Below are 18,306 nucleotides of genomic sequence, written 5' to 3'. Positions count from 1 at the left end.
GTGAATCCAACTAGAGACCTGGTAAGTAAATAAGTTCACAAGTATTTGTTATACTTGTTATTAGAACTACTCCATTTAAAAAGTCAGATTTCAGGCGGTAAACAAAGCAACTTGAGTGATTTATTTCCACTTCCTGCTTCTGTTTCGGAACCATTTTCTAATAAAAATACAAAACACTTGAGGATACAACACACTTATATGATTAAAACAACCGTTATTCTACTATTTAGATATCAAGTTGCACTTTGTTCATGGGAGTTCTTCCCAATGTGGTTTGCACTAACCTCACATGGCGCCAACATCTGTCCTCAACGGGTCAGGAGGAACATTAATGACATCCGCAGCACGTTCAGATGCCACCGTCCCGCTGTCATGGCGCTATGGAATCATCACCCTTTATCAAAGTTGTGCTTTTCCAGCTTTGTTGTGTGCATGTGCAGAAAATAAAAAAGTCCTTCCTCTAAATATTCCACTCAAAACAAAAAACAGAGACATGCAATAATAGGTTCCATTAAATCAAAAGTAGTTTATTTAACTTTGCCTTCTCTGTATAACTTTATTATAATAAGACACTTCTCTGCTTGTACATTGCTCCCTTGAACTAAAAATGGCAACATTTGTTTGTGGGAATGTAAGTTGGGGTAGACAAAACTTAGATACATACCAATATACATACATGTGTGTATATTATGGTTCCATTACTAAAACCATAAATGCTAAAAACAGTTTGAACCACTCCAGGTACCTCGGTAATGCTGGAAACATAATACAATCTTTGAGATCCTTTGCTGGAATTACACTACTTCCGTTTTTCTTTTAACATGGGTACATACAATAATGCGCACATCAACATGAAGGAGGGATGAAGGACTCTTTGAGCCAGTGTTAAGTGTACAGCTATCAAATGTAGAAACCAGTCACAGGCAATGCAAGCTGCACCCGTGGGTGTGTTCATGCTAAGAAGTCATCGTGAAAATAAAATATGTCCAACTTCACTTGCCTGCCGAAGAATGTACGCTTAAATTACACAACGAAGTGAAGTTCTCCACCGCAGCGGCTCTTCATTTGGATGCTGAACATATACACACATCTGAATGTATACACGTGGATGTATTTAAGAAACAGTAGAATTGTCTTAATTATATCGGTTAATTCATTACACGTGGGCAAACAAGGCAGAAAGTGCTTGCCATTCATGTAAAACCCTCTGGTCCCCCACCCCTTCCCCGAGTTATTACACAGACACCGGAAAACGCACACATCCACACAAGCACACACATACACAAGTCATCGAATGCCCTACTCACAACATCCCAGAGACAATCTTCAAACTGTTGTCAGTAAACAAACAAAAAAACCCCAACTTACAGCAGTGACAGAATTGATGCAGATGAGTCAATTTAGTTCACCTCCAGTCATTTTAGGTCTCTTTATGTGTGTGATACGAACTACGCTTAAGAGTGGAATCCTACTCCATCCAATATTTTTCCTCGCTCCATCTCAGCATTATTTGTCGCAAGTAAAATCTCAGAAACCGTGTGAGCTGCAGGAGATGAAGCGACATCACCTCGGCAGCGTTGTCCTGAATCAATTCGCCCGGGCTCCTGGGTTGCCACCTCGCACAGAAACCGCCATCAGCGCGCTCTGAGAAACGCTTCCTCAGACTACGAGTCTTCCATGGTGCGAAGAGTCTCCGCGAGAGCACAGAGAGTGCGACGTGCCCCACGTGACAGCCGAGGTGTGTGTGTGGTGGTGGGTGGGTGGGGGGGGGTGCATTAGTACAACACTGGATCTGTACTCTGGGCCCAGACAGAGTAGCTCTTGTGTTGCAGCACATGTAACTTGCCCAAAAACATTTAACACAAAGAAAATAAACAGCAACCATGGATGTTTGCTTTACTACAGGGAGTGCTTATTAGAACATAGTCAATTACCTACTGAAGCATAAACAATTTCATGAAAGTCAAACGTTTTGTTATATCATGACCTGCATTTTCATCAAACTCATTTTCTTCCCAACAAGGTCGCCCGGTACTCAAATTTGAGGGAGGAAAAAAAAACAAAACAAATGGAGGTCATTGAGGAAACAATGGTTGTTAAAATAAAGCCATCACGCTATCAATACAGTCTTCATGGGGTAAACAACACTCACAAGAGAGTAAAACTATTGTCCTCGGGGATTTTTGCAGAGTGCAGAAGTCCTGCAGGTAGGGAGGATGCTACGGTGAGGCCAGAAAAGCCTTAATTCCTACAAAAGGAGCAACCAATACCTAATGAAATGTCAGAACAGGTCGACAATTTGGAGAAGGAAAAAAAAAAAAGAAGAAAAATTCACACCTTCTATCTGAAAAAGCAGCAAAAAACACTGACAATAAAGACAAATCAATGCAAGTGTAGGTGAGCAGTGAGCAGTAGTACTTCAACAGGTCTTCTCACAATAACCAGACACTCTGCAGGAGACCAACGAGGAGGAAGTGGGGGAACTTAGTAAAAAGGTGTTTAATGACCTGCTTTGTAGAAAAAAAAGAAAGAAAGAAAAACAACACGCACACATCCCCGACGTTTGCAGATTTACAGGGGCTGAAACTCAACTGAAACGATACACAAAAAATACACACACGCACACATACGAGAAAGAAAACGTCTCATGGTGCGATGTTCTCGTTAAAAGGTGACGCTGCACTCTTTCCCCGCGAGGAGAAGCAATGCAGAACTGCACTACTGAACACCACCCAAGGTCAAAATGTGGTAGAAATATACACATGTACACAAATATAAAAGTTAGCCCAATTCAAACGCTTTATGCCAATTTAAGCCCACATTTTTTTTCCATTCTGTACGTGTCTGCGTGTTTTTCCAGGATGTCGTATTTGTGCTTGTTTATGTGAGTGTGTGTGGGGCGTTGTGTGAATGTCTTCTGTCAAAAACAACGTGCACCTTCATTCCACAACCACATGCTTGTCAAATCCAACCGGGGTGAGTTTGTTGAAGGAAGAGTTAAAAAACAAAAAAACAGGAGGCGGATTGGGGGATTGGGAGGGGGGGGGGGAACGGATAGAGCAAGACAGAACAAACTGAGAAATGTTCGATAACGGACGGTAGATAGTATAATGATGCAAAAGGGACAGAGGTGACTGGGGTGGGGGCAGTTAAAGTGAATACCATCTCCATATACTGTACAATGCACTAATGTGTTAAAGATGCCAACAGATAAGTCATGAAATAACAATCAAAAGGGATTAAGATGTAAAGGGTGGGGTTTAATGTGGGTGGGGTTCATCTAAAATGTTTATCCTCCATCACTTCCTATTTTTCGGTGAGGGCCAGTTGCCACGCTTCTCCCCTCGGTTGCCACCTCCATTGCCAGGCCCGCCTCCGCCGCCGCCACCACCAGGTGGGCCGCGCGGACCTCTGCCTCCGCCTCCGCCGCCTCCTCCTCCTCCTCCTCCAACATTGACCCTCCGGTTCTGTCGCTCCATACCGGGACGCTGGCTCGAGAAGCTTCTTTTATTGGCCGAGGGCTCTTTACCCATCATCTCACGCTCAACCAGGCCTCCACCACCGCCCCCGCCCCCTCCCCTTCCCAGGTGGTGGTGATGGTGGGAGGCATAGGGTTTGCCTCCTCCTCCTCCTCCCTCCCTGTCTCTGAACTCTGTGAAGTCGCTACTCTCAGAGGCGGTTTCCCACTCCTCGTTGGCCTGGTCTGAGTTCTGGTTGGTGAAGTCAGGAGACTTTGCTCCGTGGTTGTGGTGGTGTTGGGGGTGAGTTGGACCAGCAGTGCCCTGGTTGTAGTGGTGATGGTGGTGGCTGTTGGCATTGTTAAGATGCCCACCACCACTGTTACTGTTGGTTGTTAGTGTGGCGCTGTGGTTTGCATTTTGGGCATTTCCTGTAATGGGAGCAGAGATTGGTGCTCCATTACTGTCCTGAACTGAATTTAGGGAAGGAGACGATGGCCTTCCGCCCCCGATGACTCCAACTCCGCCGTTGATGCGTGCAGCATTCTCTCGCTCCTTCAGTCTTCGGAAACGGGGTGGCTTGTCCTGCTGGTGCTGAGAACGCCCATGACGCCGACGTCTAGGGGGTCTCTCAAACCCACGGTTGGTGGGAGGAGGAGGAGGAGCGTTCGGCCCGCCGGAGTTTGGTGCAGGATTGGTTGAAGCTTGGTGGGTTAGGACGCCTCCATTTTCAGAAGAACCAAGAGCAGCAGGAGCTGCGGCAGGTAAAGAGGGCTGAGGGGGGCAGGTCCCCTGATTCTGAGCTTGACCTCCATCAGCGACCTTGTCCTTCTTTTCTCCTGCATTTCCTCCACGACCGAATTCTTTGGGGCCAGAAGTATGTGGTTGACCTTGCTGTTTCCTGCCTGAAGCTGAAGACTTGGACGAACCGCTGTGAGAACCTGAGTTGGGTCCAACCCGGTGACCCCCAGCCGTACCTCCAATGTTCCCACCACTTCTGTAGATATTTCCTCCTCCACCACCACCTCCACCCCTGCCCCTTCTGGAGGGTACACCCCTCGGGGTGAAGACGCGAGCCTGGGAACCTCTGGGTGGTGCAGATGAAACGTTTCCTGGAGCGCTGACATTACCAGAACCATTCTTGGTGTTGGGCTTTTGGTTGTCTTCTTTGTCTGAGTGACCGATGTCGCTTGCACCACTCTCACTACCAGTCTCCGAGCCTCGCTCTCTTCTTCTTTTGGGAATTTCTTCATACTCTGAGCCCTCGCTACGAGTTTCACTGCGGTTTCTGGCTCTGGCAGGGTTATGCTGAGAGCGATCCTGACCATGCCGACCACCACCTCCTTCACCCTTGGATTCTTGGTGGTGGCCACTGCCGACTGTTGAGCGGTAGTCTCTACCACTCCGACCACCCATTCTGCCCCGGCTGCTAACGGCGGGTCCAGCACTGGCCGTGTAGCTTCCCCGGTAACCACGGCCACGCCCATAGAATTCTCCCCCTCGTCCTCGACTCACTCGACTGCCTTTGGCAGGGACTCCGTGGTGGGAGCTGCCGCCCCCTCTTTCAAAGGAGCGATCTCTGTCTTTCCTGGTGGAGGGTCCTGCAAATCCTGATGTAGACGTGTCTACATCTTTGGGCCCTCTACCTGACCCTCCCCCAGCTCCACCTGAGGATCGATCTTTTCCTCCATTCCTGGGTTTGGCTCCGTGGGCTGGCTCATCTTTAGATGGAGCTGAAGTGTTCTGGGAGACAGAGGAAGCTTCCTGCTTCATGGAGGTGAGCTGACCACCATCTTGCTCTTTATCTTTTCCAAAGCCTACACCTGTTTTTTCCCCTCCATCAGCTTCCCCTCCATCTCTCCTCATTTCCTTCAGCATTGGCTTCTTAATTGGACCAGCCCGCCTGTTGGGATTGTTGCCTCCTGTCTGGTTGGAGAGTTTGTGGTCTGATGCAGCACTGGAGGAGTCCTCTCCTCCACGGGAGTTGTTCCCACCTCCTGCATTGTTGGCCCTTCTACCATGAGAGGACCCCCCACCCATGCTGCTGCTTCCAGGCCGTGGGCCCCATTGGGTCTCTGTCTTGTGCTCCCGCCCTCCTCTTTGGTTCGATTTAGGATGGGGATGCTGCTGAGGCTGATTATGGCCACCATGTTGAGAAGATGGTGGGCTGGAGGTGATGGTGGAATGAGGCGCATGTGCTGAGCCCGTCTTCTCCTGTTTCACATGGCTGTTACTGGCATTACCACTGTGGCTGATGCCAGTTTCACCCTCCCGCTGTGGTGGGTGGTGATGCTGAGCCACTTTGACACTCCCGTCCTCCCTGGCAGAGGAAGAGGAGGAAGAAGAGCAGGAGGATGACAAAGAAGGTTGATGGAGAGGGGGAGAAGAGTCAGTCTTCTTAGTTTGGGCATCACCAACCCTGTCCCGATTGTTTTCTGCCTTATGGGGGTGGACCGGGAAGTGGGGTTGCTGAGGGTGGTGGCTGTGATGGTGGTGGTGATGAGAGTTGCCCTCCACAGGGGGGAGGTCTGCTCGGCCATTACGGTCATAGTGAGGATGTGGGGCTCCCCATATCTGGCCCTGCTGAGATCCTCGGGAAGGCCCTTCATCCTGGTGGGTAAAGTTGTGTGGCTGGTTTCCCCTCTCATCCGCCCTCTGATGCTGCTGGTGGGGAGGCATCCTCGCACCCTGATCAGGAAAGTTGCTGTAGTTGCTTCGCCCACCTATGTAGTGATGAGGATGGTGGCTTCCTGCCTGGGCACCCACTTGAGGGCCAACTGGTGGAGGAGTTTGACTGGATGTCCCTGACGAGGTGTTGGGCTGCTGGATGGGTCCCAATCCACCCTCACGCATGCGGTGTGGAGGAGTATCACTCCTAAGACGAAGAAGATTCACAGAAAACAGAATACAAACTTAATACATTGTTAAATTGAAAGGATAAGATGCCATATCAAGTATAAAAGCAGGACACAATAAAATAATAAAACCTTGACCAACAACAAATTGACTTCAGTATAAATACCTGGGTCCCTTTGCCACATCATCATCCTCCAACGCTTGCTTCTGTCTCAGGGGAGAGGTTAGACCACGGTTCTCCCCTCCGCCAGGGAATACCTCTGGCCCCCAGGCCAGCTTAGGATCCATAGGGGGGGTCCCACGGTGTGGGTGTCCTGGATGCTGCTGCTGCTGCTGCCTGTCAAAGGGGTCTGAACCAGATCCACCTGAATCAGATCGCTCACGCCCAATGAGTCCTGTAAAAGTTAAATAGGTTTAAACAACAACACAAAAACATTTTATCAAATAAAATCAATGTCCCAACATACATTAATACCTGACCTATGTCCCATAGTAAAGGCAGTATTGTATTTAATTCATTTTATATGATGATGCCACATCCACTCACCAGATGGGTGCATCCCAGCTGAATAGTAATCCATGGGTGGAGGGCGACCCTGCATCATGCGAGGGTCCATGTAGGGCATCATCATCCAACGTGGGTCAAAATTCATTGGAAGAGGTGGAGGGCGAACCATATTGCTGGGTTGATACAAGGGTCCACCCTGCTTTGGTCCAGGCCCTGGTTGTGGTGTTGAGCCCGGTGATGGGCCTTGAGGAGCCTGAGGCTGCGGGGACAGCTGACTTTGTGAAGCTTGGCTGTGTTGCTGCTGTTGCTGCCACTGCTGCTGCTGCTGCTTCAGGAGCTGCTCCTGAAAAAAAAAAACCAATTGTGAATCAGAGAAATTCAGCATTTAGAATGTTTTAGAGCAGGAACATGTAGGCATGCGAGCATAAAGACATGTAGTATGAGAAATTAAGCAGTTACAATTGCTGACAGTCTAAATCCAAACCTGCTGCTGTCTTTGAAAGCGAGGCGGAAGAGACTTCTGGTACTTTGAATAACCCTGGCCAGGAGGACCACTGGCTTGACGACCTACTCCACCACCAATATTGTCAATCTTCACTACGTCGACTCCTCTGTCACCTCCACTTGGTGCACGAATGTGTGGACTGCTCATGGCCTCTTCTTTGCTCTCCCCTGGTAAAGGTACATCCAGCGGGGGCTGCTGTGGCTGTGACACAGCCGGCTGGGAACACTGTTGGGCATCTAAACATAAAACATTGCATGGCTGAATCAGGTGCTCAAATCACAAGCTGGAAAATTTATTTAAGAGGTTATTTGAAGAAGAAAACACAAACACAGTTTTTTCTTTATCATTTACAGATGGGAAATCTCACCGGCACTGGAGTCGTAGCTGCTGTTGCTGCTAGCTCGCTGACGGTCATTTGTTCCAGAACTGGGCCCTGGCTGGACCGCTAGAACTGGAGGCTCTTCATGGTCCACACAAGGAGAGGGGGGTTGGCTGATGTTTGGGGAGGAAGCTGAGAGAGATGGACTAGGGCTGCCTGCAGTAGGAGCTGCAGAGTTTCCATCAAGGCTTGGGGTCTTACTGCCGCCTCCACCTCCTGTGCTGCTACCCTGTTGCTGCTGCTTCTCATCCAGCCTCTTCAGCTTCTCAGCGCAGGCCGCTCGTCTCTCCTCCTCCATCCTACGTTCTTCCTCCTCACGGCGACGACGAGCTCGCTCCACAGCTGCAGATATCTCAGTGGATGACTGCTTTCGGCGTTGTCGCCAAGTCTCATCCTCATCTTCTCCCTGGGCCCCTTGGACCTGCAGGCCAGGCTGAGGAGGGGGCGTAGGACCACCTGCTGCCGGTTGATGCTGGGCAGGAGCAGGTTTACCCGGGCCAAGAGATGGACCCTGGTTGTGTGACCGTTCCTGGAGTGGTAGAACATAATCGATCTTCAATGAAGCAGGTTTAAAATCCTTTAAGTGACAGTGCTGTAATCTCTTAATATATGTTCTGTGAATGATTTCATAAACGATTATAAAACTCAAAGACGGAAAACGCGAACTTAAAACTAAAGATGACTCGGCAATAAGACCAGCGGGCGGTGGATGGGGTTATGAGAGAAATGATTCGTCTATGAGGCCCTGTCTGGATGTCTACCTGTCGGTAAAAGGAGTAGGGCCCTTGTCCAAGGAGCGGCCCAGGTGGGGGGGAGGACTGCTCCCTGGGACCACCCAATCCAGACCTGCGCCCCTGTATACAGGCAGACACGGTTAGCCATGGTCCACCACAATAATCTACACTGACAAACAGACAAAACTAAAACATCTTTGCCCACAGATATGTCTGTTTGAAAAATAAACTTCCCAGGGTTGTACATTTGGGTACAACTTTTCATAGCTGAAGTATGACGCCACAGGGCAACTCTTTGCTGTTACTGTTTGTCCCACCTGGTAGGTGGATGGTGCTCCCTGGCTTCCCCAACCACTGCCTCCCTCCTCGGCCCATCCTGGCTTGCTGGAGGGGGGTTGGGGGCCATTGTCAGCATTTGAGGGAGGCGTGTGATTGGTGTCTGTGCCGCTGTCCGAAGCTCGAGGGTGAGCGGCTGCAGTAGGAGCATCCTGGGACCTCTGCTGCTCACTGAAGGCAAGACGATAAAAAAAAAAAATCATAATACAGATTCTACAGTCTGGTCACATCTCTGTCTACAAGCAGCATTGGGATATTATGAACTTAGTCACACAATAAATCCTTGTGCTCACACACCGCAAGTCATTCTTGCTCTCAGTTCTGTCCTCGTCTCCCTCTTCATCTCCTTCATCATCACTGAACTTCAATTTAGCGGAGTAATCGATCTCCTCATGAGCCCCTGTTCACACAGAAACAACACAAAGGACATCAGAATCCCAGCATCCACTGACAGAATTTTAACATTTGTCATCATTCATCACTGATGAAACTGATCATCCACTCTTCTCCGACCTCCTCCCTTCATTGAGCAACTTCGAGCAACTTGAACCACTTTGCTTAGATCGGCAGGAAATGTGATACGCAGCAACAACTGCAAAGCATTAATCTCACCCACAACTACTGTATCATCACCTCCTTAATCATTAAATAGCCCAAATCAGCGTGTAATGCACTGTGATGCTTTGATGTGAAATATTAATGGAGCTGGTCACTCTCAGCTCTTCACACTGGCTTTAAAGTGAGTGAAGTGTTGAAGAGGTATGAAATTTACAGGATAAAGAAAGTCTGCCATTAGATGTCAGTTTATACATCCTATGGTCATCCTTAAAGGAGGGAAAACAAGATTTTACCAACCATAATAACCATACCAACCATAACCATAATCACTTCCAATTCATACAATAGACGTTCATATGTGAATGGGTCTTTTTTTGTACCTGCCCAGCCCTCGTCTCCATCATGATCCAGCTCATCTAGCTCCTTCAGGTCATCCTGTTTAAGGATAGAGGGTCGTTTCACAACCTCTCCACCTGAATCACGTGGACCGCCCTGTGGCCGGCTGTCAGGACCACCCGGTCCACGAGAGAATCTGAAAGAATGGAGGAGATTCTTTGTAAGCGAGTTGGTAAAAATACAGAGAAAAAACTGTGAAATTAAGTTAAATTACGCTGTAAGCCATGATACAAATTTCAATCATATGCCATTTAATTTTACTACCTTATCCTTGTTTACCTTAACAAAGAAAAGATTTAAAAAAAACATTACAAGGTGGAAAGTGATTTTCACATGAAAAGATACCTTGGAGGAGGCCCTTCCCCAGGTGGCGGGTACCTGTAGGGCCCTTGAGGGCCATATGGGGCCGGGAACGGCAGATAGGGAGGATACATCTAAGGAGGGGAAAAAAAAACAAAAAAACAAACACATTAAACAGAGATGTATTCAACAAAAAAATGTGAGAGGAAATTAAAATTAACCTTACAAAGGGAGGCATGATCCCTCGATAGGCAGGAAACCCAGGCCCCACAGGGGGCTGGGGCAGGGGCAAGGCGGGGCTGCCTGCAGGAGAATTCCTAGGTGGCCCGTGGGTCTGGGAATTTGGAAGGGCGACCCCAGCTGCCCCATCCATTACCAGAGGACCACCAGTGCCATCCTCCGCTGCCCCCTCCCCAGGCAGGGTGGGCGCCAGAGCGCGGCCCCCACCATCCCGCCAGCTTGTAACGTCTAAGGAAAGAAGAGGACAGAGCAGTCAATCACGATGCCAGTCATTATTTCCTCATAATTGACTTAAAAAAAATAAAAAAAAAGAAGGTATGTGGGGAGGTTTTGTGGGAGATCTTGGACTTAATTAAATGACTTGGCTGATCAATAGTTAGAGATTAAGTGAGAATCACTCACTCTGGGGGCGGAGGCTTGGTCCGGGCCCATACCACTGATCTGCAGTGGCCTGTTCTCTGCCAACTTTGTCCTGGTCGCCAGCCGCCTGCAGGGTGGGAAATTCCTCGCGAGAGAATGGCGACGGTAGGTTTGATCCCTTTCCACCTGCAAAAAGGAGAAACAAACAGTAAGTTTTCCCACACCTGGGATGTTAATAATACCTGGCCGGGTCTCCCACGTACGTTAACATCTGCCCAGATATATGTGACAACCCACTCAAATATTTGTATCTTTTATATCTGTAGCACAGGAGGAGTCGTCCACCGAACGGAAGGTCAGTGGTTCAACTCCGGCTTCCCCAGGCCACATGTTGAAGCGTCCCTGGGCAAGACACCGAACCCCGCGTTGCCTACCGATGCATCCATCAGTGTATGAATGTGTGTGAATGACTAGGAAGCACATAGTTTGATATAGACTAAGATGTGCTGTATGACTGTGTGTGAATGGGTGAATGTAGCATGTAGTGTTAGAAGCGCTTTGAGTGGTCAGTTAGACAAGAAAAGCGCTATACAAGTACAGTCCATTTACCATCCAAAGAGGTGAAATGTACTTCTGTAAAGCCACGCTTTGATTCTGCACTTTCACAAACACACACAAAGAGTAGACCAGCCTCTCCCTGCTTAATGCAAACACACTGGATCAAGGTGCAGCCACAGTAGGACTCACCATCCCCTTGTGTTCCATGTGTAACACTGGCCTGCGCCCAGGACCTTGCCCCTACGGCCTGGGTTGAAGTTGGGGCCAGAGCCTGACAAAGATGCACACAAAGACAAATACCACATGATGTATGTCAACTATGACTGCTTTAAATCTTCCAGCGCATTATTTAGAGAGAATCTAATCTTGCTTTAACATCAGAAAGGATGTCCATACCTCTGAAGCTGGCGGGGTTCTCGGGTGGGTCGGTGCAGGTATCTGTGAAGCCACAGGCTGCTGCGATTCCGGCTGCGGTGCTGACAATGCATCGGTACTGAAAAACACACACAAGGCACCAAAGATATGAGCAAACCAGAATAAACAGGTTAAAACTACTTCTTAGAGTGACACTGCAACATTTAACTTCATCTTCTTTTGTTTGAACAGTGAATTACCTCTTTGGGTCTGCTTGTTCCTGTTTGCTTGCCCATCCTGTGCCGTCTTTGGGAACGAGCGAGACGTTGGGATCGTTGCCTTTGTTCTCTGCCTTCAGACTGGGCAGGTTGGCAGGGGGTGGCATACGCCGCGCGGAGGCAACTTTACCAAGAGACTGTAGGCCATGGCGGGGGGGAACTGATGTAGGGAGAAGAAAGCAGGTCATTAGCAGAGATGGACCACTGAAACTTGATATCAGCCAAATCTACAGGGTATAATGAACACCCCAATGACAGAGATGGAAGTCTGCTGCTTGCTGAGCTGAATATGCAATTAAAATGCTAAAGACCTAAACGGTTACAAGCCTGGGAGTTTTGGTCTGATAACACCGATAGATATAAATTTAAAAAAAAGATGCCAGATCAAAGTATCAGGACATGGATCTCAGGAGAATAATAATAAAAAAAACCTAATTCTGAAAGTGAAGTGGTTTTGAATATCAATCCCTGATTTGTTCCTTCAGGCTTTGTGAAAACACAGTAGTGCATAGACTGTGTGTGTGTGTGTGTTTGTGGGGTAGTCTGCAGTTTGGGAACGAGGACAGCTGCTTGGAGCTAATGGGGAGCCTCTGAATAAAACATAAACTGGGGATAACTGGGCATAGCAGTCAAACAGCATCCACAAGTGAGCCTCTGTGTCAGGTCAGGCTCAGTGGCTTCAAGGCTCAGCTGACATGTCAATGTTCAGGAGCCATTCACCCTCGAGGCCTCACCGTTCCTTTATAATTTCTCCAAACTTGTAAAACACTCAAATGGATTGTGTATTTTTACTCGGATTTTAAATAGACAGGTGTAAATACTAATTAATAAAAACTATCCCTGAATAATGTTAACAATATCAGCTAAACTTAAGGATGAAATGGGGTAGCTATATTGGAAATCAGCAACAGTGCTATCAGCAAAATAAATGCATCACTGTAGCAGCACTTCCTGAATGAGCACAGTGTTGTCTGGCAATTTTAATCACAACACCAAAGGGTAAATTCAACTGTGGAAGGGCAGCAAGCTATACATGCAAGGGACAAATCAGCATCTAACAGAATATAAAAAGTAGCCCTGCATCGGAAGAAAAACTTCTATCACATCACAAACTTGTATATGTTTTAAATATTAGTCATGACAATGTAAACACTCACCAACAGGCTTTTGTGTTTCAAGGCTCTTTCCTTTGTATGTATCAAACAGGTTGAGAGACGCATACTTGGTTTTGCCTTCCTTCCCCTTTGCAGTTTGCCCAGAGCGCTCTGACATTGCGCTGTCCGCTCATTGAGTATGGTGAGCCCTGAGACTGGGGGAGAAAGAGAAGGAGAAAGAGACAGCGATTTGACACCAGGCATGAGGAGAAAGTGAGAATGAAAAGTGATGAGTGCCCAAGCACTGATAATAACAACACAAATCGAAATACTCCACATAGGGTTTGACTGCAGTGATGATTCTGTCGGTTGCATTTGTTTGGTCTTGTATATAAATTCAGGTACGGCAGCATCACTTTCCACAGTTCAGGGCTCCAGGCTAACATTTCCCTTTTAAAACTAACTAAAGACTTTGTGAGCAAAAAAATAGATTTTAAAACAACATTTAAATATTGTTTCCACCTCCACTCCATTACTGACACGTTAGTTGTTTGGTTTTATAAAGAGGAAAACTATTATCGTCAAACATTTCTGACACAAATTAATCACTTAACACTAATATATTCGGCATCACTTGCAAATCAGCTGTAAAGGTGTAATTTCTGAGAGTTAGCTTCACTTGAACTTTTTCAAACAACTAACTGTGAACCCAAAGATGTAGTGAACGACAGCTCTTCTTTTACAATGTGGTCAGATGCAATGAAGTTTAATATTAGTTGATTCCTTGTTTTAAAATCCTGCAGACAGACAGAAAGACCTCAGTCCATCTGCCCTCACACAGTTCATGCTGTTGTATCTCTGAACAAGTGTTTATGTTTATGGTCAAGTTGACAAACTAGTTTTCAGACTGATGTCGGGCCACACAGGGAGCAGAAAACATGAAATACAAGACACACACAACATTTTACGTCACAAGGAGAAGGTCTTTTTCTTTTCAAAAATCAGTGAATCTGCTCATTTCCACATCTTATAATAAGCATGAATTCGGGAATATAAAGTAAAATGAAGATCTGAATGGCTCAGAAAAGCCTTTGAGATACAAGAGGTAGCTTACTACCCAGAAACAGGTAGAAATATTCCCTCTCAGTGTTGTTATGATGATGATGATGACAGGCTTGCATGAACTTTGTCACAAACAAGTGCGCGCACACACACCAATCTATGCAACGTCCTTATGTTTCCTAAGATATGAGATGAGTTGGGGGGGCTACTTCCAAATCACACTGATGCATCTAGCTGTAAAGCTTAGCTGCACTGCCCCCACAAAAAAAGATGGTGGTGCAGTGAAACTCAAAAGTTTGCAGTAACACCACTTTTATATCGGTCACTTGGTGAGAATAAATGCCTGTCAGCAGTCATTTTCTGAAGCTTTCTCAATGAAAACAGTCTTTCTATGATAAAAAATATTCCTCCTTTTTCATAAAACCTGAAAACCAAAGAAGCAAACACGGAAAATTAATCAAAATCAATTTCTAAACAGGTTTTTTTTTTTTTACTCTTGCCAGTAATCCTGAAAGCAAGTTAAGAAAACTGGTCAAATTCTGGGTTTATAACATCTAACATTAACAATTTAAATAGATGGAAAATAAGTTTTCCACCCACATTGTTTACAATGTCCCGTCTCAATCATGTAATCTATTAAATTCAATAAAATCCAACAAAGAAGTAAAAAATTACCATCACAATTATTACAGAATAGGTTTGTCTCGGGTATTTGAACCGACTGCAAACCTTTAGCATATCAGTGGAATCCGTTCCATCCACCTACACAAAATCAGCTTTATAAATGTCATATTTCCACCACTATTTCCAGATCATCTCTGCTATGGTTTAATGACACAAGCTGTTTATCTTGAGATGCTTCACTTTCATCATTTTACTGACTGAATTTCAATGAGCACACATTGATGTAACATTATGGATGTTGTTGCAAAGCCAAACATCAGAGCATACTTGTGGGAACAGTTTGGTTTTATGCATAATTAAAAAAAGGGGGAGCCCCTTGTCAGATGTGCAGCAAAAAATGTGGCAGTCAAAGGCACTCATGTCTAATTCAACACTGACAAGAGTCAACAAACTAGTAAAGAAGGACAAATAATGACTTCTATGTGAATGATTGACTAAAATTTGAGATGGACAAACCCCACCCTCATTTGTGCAGCATTTCTCTGATTTAATTCAAACTCTGTGCCAGCTTTTGACCTGATGCTCATAACAATTTTTTTGTTGCTGTTAAATAACAACATAATTATGCTGAACTGTCAAATTCAGCATTATTCCAGAATAGACGCAGTTATTGTGAGCAAATCTAATACACAGTTCATCACTGGAAACGGCAGAGTACAATAGAAAGCAAAAAGCAGAACCACGGTTTCTATGGCAACACATTATAAATTATATTCTTCCATGCCTTTGCCTTGAGACAGTGTTTAGGCTCCATGGCAACTGCCAGGCCCTTAGACTGAACTCAATTTTTACTGCACATCAATAAAATGCACGACGCCAACATCTGTCCAATTCAGCGTCATTTGGCCACCTCCAGCAAGTTAAACTGTTGACCCTCACCCAAGTCCCACAAAGACAACTCCAGAGATCAAACGAATCCTCCAAAATCTTTAAGCTACATTTCTTAAGACGTAATAAAACAAATTAAGTAGTGAATTATCTAAATCATCCATGATTGAACCGAGATGACAGCTCTTTGTTATAACGATCCTTATCACGACAACTTGTGAACTGTGTGTTTAAAAAAAAAAAAAAATCGAGAAGCGAAAGCGTTAATGTGAAACCCTAATCATTAGTATACTTTAATTAAACCTCTCCCTACACACCGGAAACAAGATAAAAAATAAGTCATGCTGAGGGCTGTAAAATACTGTTTCACTGCAGTATGCACATGTGCAACAGTTGCATCATAGGACAAAATAATCCAAACACGCCGCACACTACAACTGCACCAACCAAACACCAAAACCATGTAATTCACACTAATCTAAGGGTTCTGAGAAAGCAGATTACTGTAGTTCTTTTACTACTAAATAACACGCGCTCACAGCAAAATGGGCACCTAATAGGGGGGCAGATAAGGACAATCTGGCCGTACAAAGAGATATCAATTGTATGGAAATTGATTAGCATCCGATAACCAAAACCATATATACTTTTTCTGCAGTGCCCTACAACTACGCCCAGAACCGGAAACATCAACAAAACTATCTTTTCGATTAAGTCTGGGTATGACAGGTATGAAGCCACATCTGAGGGCCATCCAGAGCAACAAAGCCATCACAACATGTTTGATTGTTAACTCTTGTTCTAATCGATACAATCGGAATAGTATGAGAGAAATACAATGATGTAAGGGTGTATCAACCAAAGTTATTTGGTTTGTTAAGTGGTAAAATAGGCCTTAATGCAGTTCAGTTCAAGAGAGGCTAATTTGCACTTAAAGTTTCTGTTAAATGCCATTATTTAACTTTTGGTTGTAGATACTTACATACTATAAATACTAATATGGTAAACCACTACTTTTCTTAAATTTTGAGACCACAATAAACACTGATAAAATACCCAAATATGACTCCAACTACCTTGAGCTGCGCACTGATCTGCACCTACAGAAATCATTGGAGGAAAAAAGTCAACCAAAATAAAAGGGCTTTACATGGCGATTACGGAGCAGCAGCATTGCACCGTGCCTCAATAGCCAGATGAGATTAGAAAATTAGGTCGTGGGATGGCTGGTCAACTACATGTTGTATGAGGATTAACATGGACCAGCAACTACACTGCAGCAACACACACCACAAAGAGGCCCAGCAAAGCTACAGTTAAACATCGACGACAATCATTTTAGGGTCAAATATTGTGATACCTACAACACTCAAAACTGTAATAAGGATGTTAAAATAAATCCTAAACTTCCAGAGAGGGGGCTACAGATGTATTGCGGAGCTAAGTACCGTTAGCTTGTTCACACACAGGGCCCCAGTGTTCTCGTTGGGAGGGGGACTGCGTTGGTGTTTCATAATGCATTTTCAACGCCTTGCGCTATCGTTAGCTTACACCTCCGCAAATCCGCAGGGTTTGATTTACACGCTAAGATCGCGACTACACATCTTTATCAAGCGATAACGCTTATATGAAGAGGATAGGGGCAGGGGACGAAGCCGAATAAACGATTTTATTAGAGAACAAAACAAAATGGCGGAGACAGGCCCACAGCCGTTAACACGAAACGGTTGTGAAGCAGAGTCCGAACGACAGAACCATTATTTACCTACACAATTTTTTAATGACACTAGTGACACCGGCAAGCGAATTGAAACACACAATTGAAACGTAACCGTTTTAGCTGACGGTAAGGTTTCGTAAAATTACACTGTTTTACCTGAAGCTACACGACTAGCCTCAGACTTAGCTAACGCTTATCCGCTAACATCCAAGCTTTAAATCGTAAATAGCGAACCGTATCGATATTTCAACAGCAAATACACACATAACCCAGTTTGAGTACTAATCAAATAAATCAGTGTTTATCCACTGCAATGTAATGCTTAAACGCATAACATCCAAGTAGCTAAACTCTAAGCCGAGTTTGGCTAACAGGCTAGGTGAGCACATAATGTTGGCTAACAACAACAACCAAGACATCCTTTCCTAATAATAAGACTTCTCCACCACCATACATCCCTTCAGGTGAGTCTATTTTGTTATTTCAACAACTATACAGGCAATCCCTGCTCGATAGAAGGCAATCGCTCGGCGTTGGCAGAAAACATGCTAAATTCTCCGGCCACTGACCTGGTCTTCTCCCGACTTGTCTCGAGGTTGTATCGTAGAATGAGGTTAGCTATGCTACCGCGTAGCTTTCTAGCAGCTAGCTAAGCAACCTCCTGCATAGGCACACACAGAAAGGTCTTTGCTCTAACTCGTACTAACTTTGAAATGAGTGGATCTATGTATGTAAAGAATGTGTTCGGCTTACTTTCACTCTTTTTCTTTTTCCCAAAAATAAATGAAAAGGGGGAAAAGAAAATCGTTGATTCTGGACTCGATCCGTCACCAAAAGAGCCGTCAACGGCTACTGGGTAATTTCGTGAGATGGGAGCCGTTTGGGACCTCTACGGAAAAGACAAATGCGACTCTTGTTATTATTTTTTTTATTTTCAATTCAAAAACCCCACTCAAAGCCCCTTTTTGGATATTATCACATATTTAGCGACTGCGGACGAATCCATAGAGTGTAAATGGTCAAATTTATCTTATCTATCTTTGGAAACCCACTTGATGGTGTCATCCAAGCTTAGGTGTGATTACTTTAAAATGTATT

The 18,306-nt window shown here is 45.4% G+C and overlaps 2 protein-coding genes across 4 annotated transcripts in view; both read right to left on the bottom strand.

Moving 5' to 3' along the window:
• The window catches only part of clic1 (chloride intracellular channel 1), an 83,238-nt gene that overhangs the window by 57,227 nt on the left and 7,705 nt on the right, over positions 1–18,306 (bottom strand). The window lies entirely within an intron of this gene.
• On the bottom strand, positions 507–18,081 carry prrc2a (proline-rich coiled-coil 2A). 3 transcript variants are annotated; one of them, XM_072370542.1, is made up of 17 exons: positions 17,962–18,081; positions 12,978–13,129; positions 11,803–11,980; positions 11,585–11,681; positions 11,378–11,459; positions 10,673–10,816; positions 10,257–10,498; positions 10,076–10,164; positions 9,715–9,866; positions 9,074–9,176; positions 8,758–8,947; positions 8,468–8,560; positions 7,695–8,235; positions 7,307–7,563; positions 6,862–7,165; positions 6,481–6,709; positions 507–6,333 (listed from the first exon to the last, which is right to left on the bottom strand). In XM_072370542.1, the coding sequence occupies exons 2-17, from the start codon at positions 13,090–13,092 to the stop codon at positions 3,300–3,302; spliced, it is 5,850 nt and encodes a 1,949-aa protein (XP_072226643.1). In that variant the 5' UTR covers positions 13,093–13,129; positions 17,962–18,081; the 3' UTR covers positions 507–3,299. The 3 variants fall into 3 exon arrangements, with proteins under 3 accessions (XP_072226643.1, XP_072226642.1, XP_072226644.1); XM_072370541.1 differs by lacking the exon at positions 17,962–18,081 and adding an exon at positions 17,778–17,938; XM_072370543.1 differs by lacking the exons at positions 8,468–8,560; positions 17,962–18,081 and adding an exon at positions 17,778–17,937.

The sequence above is a fragment of the Leuresthes tenuis genome, unplaced genomic scaffold (genome assembly GCF_036924035.1).
Source record: "Leuresthes tenuis unplaced genomic scaffold, fLeuTen1.0.hap1 SCAF_18, whole genome shotgun sequence".
NCBI lineage: Eukaryota > Metazoa > Chordata > Actinopteri > Atheriniformes > Atherinopsidae > Leuresthes > Leuresthes tenuis.
The sequence above is the reverse complement of the archived record's forward strand: the minus strand, read 5'-3'. Positions and strand labels throughout refer to the sequence as shown.

Coding starts and splice junctions, on each gene's coding strand:
- prrc2a (XM_072370542.1), bottom strand. CDS start 13,092: ATGTCAGAGCGCTCTGGGCAAACTGCAAAGGGGAAGGAAGGCAAAACC. Junction 11,460..11,584: donor GAACCCCGCCAGCTTCAGAG/GTATGGACATCC, acceptor CATCTTTGTCAG/GCTCTGGCCCCAACTTCAAC. Junction 7,166..7,306: donor GCTTTCAAAGACAGCAGCAG/GTTTGGATTTAG, acceptor TTTTTTTTTCAG/GAGCAGCTCCTGAAGCAGCA.